This window comes from Chanos chanos, chromosome 8 (genome assembly GCF_902362185.1).
Source record: "Chanos chanos chromosome 8, fChaCha1.1, whole genome shotgun sequence".
NCBI classification, from domain to species: Eukaryota; Metazoa; Chordata; class Actinopteri; order Gonorynchiformes; family Chanidae; genus Chanos; species Chanos chanos.
This window is the reverse complement of record NC_044502.1, coordinates 7,997,981-8,007,724: the sequence shown is the minus strand read 5'-3', so window position 1 is coordinate 8,007,724 and position 9,744 is coordinate 7,997,981. Positions and strand designations below refer to the sequence as shown.

The 9,744-nt window shown below is 42.4% G+C and overlaps 1 protein-coding gene across 1 annotated transcript; it reads right to left on the bottom strand.

The window, feature by feature from the left end:
• Positions 1-1,772: 1,772 nt before the first annotated feature.
• cyp27c1 (cytochrome P450, family 27, subfamily C, polypeptide 1) lies at positions 1,773-8,059 on the bottom strand. Its single transcript, XM_030782799.1, has 9 exons — positions 7,769-8,059; positions 5,960-6,150; positions 5,599-5,798; positions 4,747-4,956; positions 4,440-4,603; positions 2,971-3,134; positions 2,683-2,761; positions 2,012-2,215; positions 1,773-1,889 (listed from the first exon to the last, which is right to left on the bottom strand). The coding sequence occupies exons 1-9, from the start codon at positions 8,057-8,059 to the stop codon at positions 1,773-1,775; spliced, it is 1,620 nt and encodes a 539-aa protein (XP_030638659.1).
• Between the last annotated feature and the right edge of the window lie 1,685 nt (positions 8,060-9,744).

The following is a 9,744-nucleotide window of genomic DNA, read 5'->3' as shown; positions in this document are numbered from 1 at the left end:
GGTCACACAGTCATTTGACGTTGTATGATGCCTGCATGTGAGAAGCTTTTCCAAACCTACTCTGTTCCCTTTTACATTTATTCATCTGGAGAGTTTTTCCTTTATTTTTGATAAGTACAATTAAATGAACTTGCTCTTTTTTTATCATGACTTGTTTAGTGGTCAGAATCTTGCTCTTTGCGTTCTTGGTCAGAAACTCCTTAACTGTTTTTGGTTTTTGTTTATGGGTTTTCTTTGTTGTCGTTTTTTCTTTTGTTTGTTTTTTGCTTCTCAGTAGTTTACTTTCATATGATCATTTTAAAAAGAAAGAGAGAAAAAAACAATGATTAAGACAAGCAATGGGACGACTGCAAGTCACACAGTGCTGGATGAAGATTCCTCCTTCACAAAATTTTATAAAGGTCAATTAGTTACCAATGGTTGAAGAAGAAATCATACAGGAACACTCGTCACATATTTCTCCAAAATATTCATTTACTCAATTCAGTCACTTTTCCAATCAACCGAAACCAAACCCTTTTTCTTTTGAAGAAAGAAAAATAAGAGACACGAGAAGATTTTTAAACAGTTACAGAAGAACATAACATACACGTATGTAACAATGCAACATCCACAGATGATCTAACAGTAAATGTCTTTTTTACACAATCATTTCCTTCAGTGGATCTGTGGAGATACTGAAAAGAGCACCAGTCTGATTTGAATTTGCTACCCTCCTACGAACGCCTGTGGTAATAACCACAAAAAGCAGATGCTATCGTGGGCCTTCTGCCTACATATGGAAATATTAAAACAAAACCCTACTCAGCCCATAGATTAAGGAGCTACGGGCTCATTACCAAGCTGATGGCGCCCCTTCCTGCCAACCATCACCGCACAGATTATTTCCACTGGATTTCCTTAAGAAGCTTGATAGGCTGTAGTAAGATTTACACACTATAGTTTGCTTTAGGAATTTCTTATTGGCAGACTATCCAGGATAATAACAGACTCAACTCACAGACCTTGAGACACGGTGTGTATGTGTGTGTGTCTATATGTGAGTGAGTGAGTGTGTGTGTCAGAGCACAAGACTACGGTTTTTATGTGAATCTTCAACTTTACAGGCATAGTTTCAAGAATTTCAGCAGAAATACCGTACTAAACTGTTGGTACAGACAGTTCGGTACCACGTCAAGACTCCTGGTACCGAACCGAGGCTGTTTAATGTTAAATATGCACTTCCTTGGTTTTGTTAAGTCATTATCTGAACACTATAGAACAGAAAAGATTACAAATTTTATTTAAAGAATTCAGAAAAAAACAATTTCTTCTATGATAAAACAACTGTGTATAAAACTAGACCTCTGGTTAAAATAATCTTGGATAAGAGATTTCTTCTTGAAATATTTGGTGCTCTATTTAGTTCTATACATTCAATACAGGGACCACTAGACACACACAAAAAAAAAACCAACCCTGTACAAAGCCATTAAGAGAATTCAAATCTCCATTTGACCAAAGGCGAACTCAGCAGCAGACAGACACAGGTCTTCACTCCAGAGGCTGAACCAGGCACTAACATACCAGATTAGACTGAGTTTTTACTCAACCGCTGTACTCTATGCTCTCTATACATTTAGCCAGCCTTGCTAGAAAGCACAGAGTGAAGGATGTCCTGGCAGTCAACATCAGCAATGTAATACATACACAGGAGATATACATATATATGTCTATTCATATATATATATATATATATATATATATACACATATGAATAGTGCAAGGGCGGCCTACACTCGGTCCACAAACTTGATGTTAATGGGAGCGCTGGGACACAGAAGGCCATGGGTTTTGGGACGGACGTCTTGAGTGACGGGCGACACTTCAATGCGGAAGTTCTGAATGAGCTATGGGAGAGACACAGAAGGAAGAATTACACACCTGGACTTGATTACACTTAACTGTAGGCACAAACATGAGGAATATATTGTAAAAACACACACACAGACACACACACACACACACATACATGTGTAAGGCCGAGGTGCATCTCCAGTTCTGCAATCCTCCTGCCGATGCAGCTGCGGATTCCGTAGCCGAAGGGGATGGAGCCGAAGTTGTCCACGCGATCGGACGCGTCCTTACGTATCCAGCGTTCCGGACGGAAATCCTCAGCTCCCGGGAAGTTTGCTTCTTCCATGGAGGTAGAATAGTGACACAAGGCTAACTGAGTCTGAAAAAAAAGATTAATACAGACAGAAAAAAAAAAGAATGAACCCATGGAAATGACGTTGTTTTTCATGATGATTTTCAAAACAATGTTTCTAAAAAACTCTCATGGAAAAACTGAGCTGAATTTAATAAGCAATGGCATGTGTTTTACAGTTGGACTGCAAATTGTACTTCAGATGTTTTTTATACAGTGGCCATTTCATGTCCATGAATGATTTACAGTGCGCGAGTGTATGAGTATGTGTGTGCGAGTGTGTGTGTGAGAGAGAGAGAGAGAAGGGGAGACAAGGAGACTGTCTGTGTAACTCGATAAAGTAGTGTAGCTGGACTGATATTTTTGGCTCCACCTGACAGGGCCTGCTTAAACAAATGTCTGAGGCCACACACACACACACACACACACACGTACACACACACACACTGACTCATATTTCTTCACTCATTCTTTTATTCTCTGCCAACTCTCACCCCTTTAGGGATTAGGTATCCACCCACAATCAGATCATCCTGTGTGATACGGCCATTCCCAGGGAGAACTGGGAAAAGCCTGCACAGAGAGAGAGAGACAAAGAGAGAGACAGATATCTATTAATGGAGGCATTGTGCTTTTTAGAAATCAGCCTTTTGTAATATGCACAAATGTCACACCATAAATAATGTACACTAAGTAATATACAACGTTAATTAGACAAAAAAAAGAAGATCACCGTTTGGTGTTGTATTTGACTGACAGATCTGAAAACAGGTGACCCAAACCTGAGCGTTTCCTTGACGAGACCCCTAATGAGGGGCAGCTGTGCGATGTCATCAGCAATGGGGATCCTCCCACCCAGTACACGTGTCACTTCCTCAAAAATCTGCTGCTGGATATGAGGATGACGAGCCAGAAGATATGTGCTCCACGACAACGTGAAGGAAGTCTGGATAGAAAAGAGAGAAAGAGAGAAAGAGAGAGAGAGAGAGAGAGAAAGAGAGAGAGAGAGAGAGAAAGAAAGGGAGGGAGAGAGAGGGGTGAGAAATACAGAGTGTTTATATGAAAAAGCCCCCCCCCCCTCTTTTATGTGATAGATTCACTGCTGGAGTTTGAGCATTGCATAAGAAAGGGTTGGTTATGTAACACAGGGGTCTTCCATACACTAAGACAAGCCCTACGCACAAAAAATCTACCCTTCCTCCCTGCTACCCCTACACTTTTTCAGCTTAGGTCTCCATGTCAACATCATTCAAACACTCTCACCCTCCTTCTCTCTAAGCTCTAACCCTCTCTCATCCCCTCTTTGTTAAGTAGCTTTCCCCATTGTGGATAAAACAGAGCTTCACCCTGTGACCAAAAACGTGGGATTCAAGCTGTTTAATATCATCTCTCATTAATTTGGGCTCCAACCGACATTCAAGAACAAAAACCGCAGCTGCCATGTGTGTTCAGCTCCAGTGACCACACACCCTCTCTCTCACTTTTGGGTGACTAATTCCTCATTGTAGTAACAACCTAAACTTTACACCCTAGACGTGCCTCTGAGTGAGAGAGAGAGAGAGAGAGAGAGAGAGAGGCAGCCGGCAGGCAAGAGTGAAAAGGAGAGGGAGAGAGGAATTAAATGAGACATTCTGGAACTTTCCAACCAATCCTATCACTCAGCAGTCCCCAAAGATCAGACATGACAAGATAAAAGAAAACCCACAGACGCGTCAGAGAAATACAAGAGGCTTGGCCGTAGACCAAGTGCATCTTGGGTCAAAAGAGGTGTGGGGTAAGGTTAGCGTGGGGTCAGGTAGAACGAGGTCTCCATGGTAACTAAAGCCGCCACCCTGCGATGATCTGACCGCTTGAGCAGAGTTCATGGGAACTAAAAAACTGAAAGGCGAACGGAGACACTCACGCTGAGAGACATTTGTCTTGGTCTTCTGTGGCAACTGAGGGACCAACTGCCTAAATCTCACAACATACTAAAGCGTAACACATAAACACACCTTCGTTCATTAACAACATTCGTTGGTGCTACAGTATTTGTGTTATATCAGCTATATTTTGACAGAACACGCAGTGTGCTCTTGCCTCTGTTCGCGTAACAAGAGACAAAGGCCAACGTCAGCTGCTGACCGTTTTTCAGAAGGTATTTTCACCCCTAAAATGTTTTTGTTCAGGCAGAGAAGTTAACAGACCTCTCTAATAACACAGTTTTTTTTTTTTATATCCTCCCACCCTGTCTAATAAACCCAGGCCTTACTGTGTCTACACCTGCCAGCAGCATCTCTGTCATGTTAGCGTAGATCTCCTCCACGTCCATCTCCTTGGTAACCAACAAGTGAGTGAGAAGGCCTCCCTTCACTTCCTCTCCCCTATCGATCTTTTTCTTGATCTCTGAAAACTTCTTGTCCACATGGATTTGGCCTGAAACACACACACACACAAACAAAGAATTAGTTTACGGTTTACACAATTCTGAAAAAAAAATCTAACCATCAGTTCTCTTCCTCGGCACATAGCAGATACACACGAGTACCATCAAATTACCAAATTCTCTCCGGACTTACTGAATTTGAAGAGGCCATCCCAGGAACTGCAGAATTCCTCCCAGGGTTTGGGTATGACTGGCCGCAACCACTTGGGAATAGCACCAGCGTACATGGTGGTTTTGAAAGAGCTGAACATCAGATGCAGAGCTTTGATATAATCCAGGCTCATCTTCGGAATCTCGTCCTCGAGACATCCCAGACGCGTCTCGTACAGGATTGCTGCCACGCCTGGGAAAGATTACCCGCAATTCACTCGATGCATCCAACGATAAACTTTCCTCGTCTGTATTTTGAGCTTAAAGGAGCGGGCATCTCTCAGCATAGCTAATCTTTTATGAATTAATGAGGCGTCCCCATTGTAATGGCTTTTGTTATCACAAATGAGACTCAAACTTTGGTGAACTCTGTTCAGCGCCAACACGGTTTTGTCTTAAGCTGTTTCTTCCCACTAAACAGACTCTGCCTAGTTGGATGTGATCAGGGTTATAGTTCAGGGTTTTTATGGATAACATGCTGTGCTATAATAGGATGTGCTAATTGAATGTGTTTGACTGTCGTCCAAACCTGAGAGGAGAAAAAAAAATTAAATCCTAAGCCCTAAAACCCTAACACAACAAGAACTAAAAAGAAAAAAAACAAAACGTCGCTCCCTGGGGAAAACAGAAATCATCAGATTCTGCTTGATCAGGTGGCGGATAATTTGATTACCTGTCTTGAGTATCCTTCATTTAACGTTGCTGGTGTGATAAGGAGAATGAAAGCACTCCTCTGAGACTCTACAAGTGATACCCTGAGCACACAGAACCCTGTACGCTGGAGAGACACGCGTAAGCCGTCGGGAGCTCCACGCTGGTAATACGCGACACTTACCCTCCATGGCGTATTTGAAGAACAGGTCGTTGACGTTGAGAACGGTCTGGCCATCGGGCTGCTGGGTGCGTAGCTTCTGGATTCTCTTCACCAGGTCGACGATGACGTCGTTCACGCTGTCGGAGAAAACGGCAACGTCGCGTGGCCGCATGATCAGCTGACGCAGCACGCTGCGCATCTTCAGCCACTCATCTCCTTCGCTGGAGACGGCGGACAGAGGAACAGAGTAAGCGCCATACGCATCTGTATACACCAAGACACTCTTCCATTCATTTTTCTTTATTACTTTGAATAAAAGAACAGGTCTCGAGGCATGGACGAGGTGCCACACACACACACACACACAAACACACACACTCACGCTGAGATAAGACCGGTGGATCGTCCCCTCATGTCTCGGTATTCTTTCCAGGACTCCATGTTGGCTCTCTGGGGGGCCACGCCCTCTGCCCTCAACACTTGTGCCACGAGGTCACGGTCAGCGACAGACACCACCAGTTGAGGGCCGAATCGAGACTTAAAAATCTTCCCGTATTTCTGACTGTGCTCCAACTGAGAAAGTGAAAGAGAAAAGACAGCATAGTTTTGTGTCTGTCAGTCCACAAGGTATTGTTAAAGCATATCAGCAAATTTGATAAAAAAAAAAAAAAAAACAACAACACACAAAATCCAAGGTTATAGCTTTTATATGGCAACCCAGCCATTAATGTCCATGTGTCTGTCTCATTCATGTGTTAAGCATACTGCGAGACATGTAGGAACACACAGTGCAATGCTTGCCGACAATCCACTCTGAGTAAAATTTAATTAAAATGAGCCCTTAAGACTCTTAGGTCGCTATAATTCGCTCTCCAGGGTTTGCTTTTGTGGAACCGAGGTGAAACTTGTCAATTCCTCTCAGCCTACAGACGGATTAAGACAGATTACCCATTATAATGACTCAGATATACTGCAGCCATGTAAAAGTTCTTGAAGAAAAGTCGCAAATTTTGACACAGGGACACAGGAAGGACAACGCAAGTTGCACCAAGCATCATGAAAAGTGAAAAGGTCGCCTGACAACAACCTGTAGTAACTTTAAGCTCGTCGGATTCACAAATAGCCCACAGTATCTGTTTCCAGGGTGATTTAAGGTGACACTTCTTTCATTTATGAGCCACCTACAGACTTAAGAACTTAACAGGGCTATCTAGACACAGACATGGTGTGATTACATCACTTATGTTAACAGTTTCTATTGTCTTGCACAACCCCAACCCTTCACTATCCTCCCACAAACAGTGTGAGAGACTCACTATTTCCTGTACATGTTGTCATTTGTAAGTGGGATTTTACAAGACTTGAATTAACGCCCAACCACAAGCCCTTTCTCCAAAACTTCAGAGCTTCCTCGTGAGTTTGAGGCAGCACAAAGCCGGCTTTGTGCACTTCCCTTTTTTGGGCTCACGATTCTTCAATGTAAGAAAATCTTGGCATCCTCTCTCTCTCCCTCTCTCTCTTTTTGTCTTTTCTAAAGAGATTTGACAGCATTCTTCACAGCTAGCTTTGGTTGTAAATAACGAGCTTGTATTACTGACGGGATTTCTAACTTGATATTTGTGGAGAGAACTGTAGAGAAAAACGCTTGAGCCAATGAGTTCGCGGATAATAAATGTATTTGCGACAGGGCTGGCACCGTTACCCTGTTTTTGATTTTATTAGAAACCAGATGCCAGATGCCAGACTCCAGGCAGAATGAAATAACGTAACATATCTCGCGGAGGGAAGTTGGAAGTGGGGGGGTTGCGGGGTGGGGGGTGAACAAGACTTTATGCAACTACAAAAGTAACACAACACCCCTCACGTGTTCGAACAGTGGATTACATATTCACTTCTACTGGCACTGCATTTTATTGGCTGGAGGCTCTCTGAATGTGTATGTTTCCTCAACTTATCATATGCACCTTGGTTCTCAGTAACCTCAGAGGTACAACACGGGTACGAATACACAGAACAAATATTTTATCTAGATTAAACATTCTCTGAAAAAGAAACAATCCCAAAAACGCGGCTGCTTTTTTTTAAAGCACAGTGGGGGGTTTACAGTACGTACAGTGGGTCCCCACATTTAAGATATGATACACTAATGAATGAAAAAGGAAATTTTTAGAATAGTTGCCATTGAACTCACCTGAATTTCGTGAATACGGCTGAAGCCGTCTCGGAAAAAGAATTCGATCAGATTCCCAATAGCGCTGGGTCCAGGCATCTCCTTCAGGGTTTTCACTCGGTCCAGTTTCTGCACCTCTGGTGCCGGAGGGACTACGTTCTCCTGGAGACCCGCCTGTCCGTGTGCCGTTATCTCAAACGAACCGCTTGCCGCGGACTTGTGGAGACCGCTCGCTTGAAGCAAAAAGTTTCTGTTGGCATCGCAAAAAAGTGACCTATAGCCAAGGTGCAGCATTTTCTTCTGAAGAGCCATTGTGATGTGCCGTCTAGCGCGCTTTATGTCAAAATGCGATGTTGTTAAAGTAATAAAAAGTTTTCAACTGACTAAAAGTAAGTATTGGCTGAATTCGTTCTGGGACAACTCACTGCCGAGAGCTAACCGAACGAATGCTGAATGAGGGCTGAACATCGACTTTTAAAAGATTCACTGGAGGTACCGGAACCGTGGAAGCGGATTGGACAATGGACACTTGGATTTTGGCACGGGAACTAGGGGATGATGTTCTTGCACACGATAGAGTGAAGTGGGCGTGACGGATGAAAAACTGAGCTTGGATTATCTTTGTTGCAAAATGGCTTGGCTGTTACATCACGCGTCAAGAAATTGATTGTTTTTTCTCTCTCTCTTTCTTTTTTGGTAGGGGGGCTCGAGAATTCATCCTGTCCTCATGTTCCGTGTATTGGGTTTTAACTACATGTGAGGTTGCGTCCTCATTTGACCCCAACAAACCGGAAAGACAGGTAGGCAATTTAATGTGAGGAAAATTCAAAAGAAAAGAAAACTAGATTTCTTTGTTATCCAGATTTATTTGTTTATTCAATTGGTTTTTATTTGTAAAGTCCTCGCCTACTGATCATGAAAAATAGAAGACATAACTTCTCATTATTAACTATCTGAAGGCGAGTGAAGAAGTGGCTTTTTTAAATGAGTGTTTTTAAATTCAAACAGTGTAAACCCCTTTGTCCTAATATGTGAAACAAGTAGCAGAACCAAAGTTTGGCACTCCGTTCAAGTCTTTTCAGGTCTGTGCGTTGAGCACTATGGGGTTTAGGAAAGGCATTTCGATAAGAGCAGAATTCCTTAACACAGGGCATGCCCCTCGGAAGAGAGACTCTCCGTTCATCATTACTGACTGGGAAACGATGGTCATTTAATGACTTGTTGCTCTCCGTGGGCTCTAACTCTTTTCAACCTCTCTCAGATGGGGAGCGTGCACACTACACGAGCTAGTCTGTGGACATACATGTGCCCCCCCTTTTCTTCATTCATCCCTGTTCTTCTTAAAGAATGTCCTATTACGTAACTTCGTTTTATTCACTCTTTTACTGAAGCACAATCAAGGTTTTTTGGAATTTTTTTTTTAATCAAAAGTGTTCAAACATATCGATGAGACAGCACCTAGATAACAAGTTCGGTTTTAAAAACTATCTCTTGATGAAAAATATACCTCAGATTGAACACTTTATCTGCATACAACGCATTTTATATGACATTAACGTCCTGTAGAACACCGTGTGTGGGACCTTCTAAACTACTTACGTTTTTTTCCCTTTTAAATGTGAATAGCCAGGGCCACATTTTTTGAGAGGAGTCATGAACAAAACTCTGAGCCTAAAGAGTAGAGCCAAAGGCCTGCACGCTCTTTTGTGACCGTGTTTTTTTTTTTTTTTTTTCAGTTAATTACAGAGCAGATGTGAATCTCACCAAGCAGCCCTGTTTCTCTTTGCAGAAAAGCCTAAACAGAATGTGTACATTCCACCCACTGCAGTCTTTTCCCGTGATAAAAAAAAAAAAAGAATAGAAAAAAAAAACTGTCACTGTTTGGAAAACTGTCTTTATATCAGTAACATTAGAGAGTCTGTTCTCTAGGAGAAATGACAAAATGTAGTGAAACGTTTTTTGGGTTTTTTTTTTTAAAGTACTTGAAACACTCAGCT

Bases quoted from the DNA above. Each gene is read 5' to 3' on its own strand.
- cyp27c1 (XM_030782799.1), bottom strand. From the start codon at position 8,059: ATGGCTCTTCAGAAGAAAATGCTGCACCTTGGCTATAGGTCACTTTTT. The intron at 5,799-5,959 runs GTGAGTGTGTGT...CGCCGTCTCCAG, and splicing joins TCCACCGGTCTTATCTCAGC to CGAAGGAGATGAGTGGCTGA. The intron at 2,216-2,682 runs GTGAGAGTTGGC...CTTTTTTTTCAG, and splicing joins GATACCTAATCCCTAAAGGG to ACTCAGTTAGCCTTGTGTCA.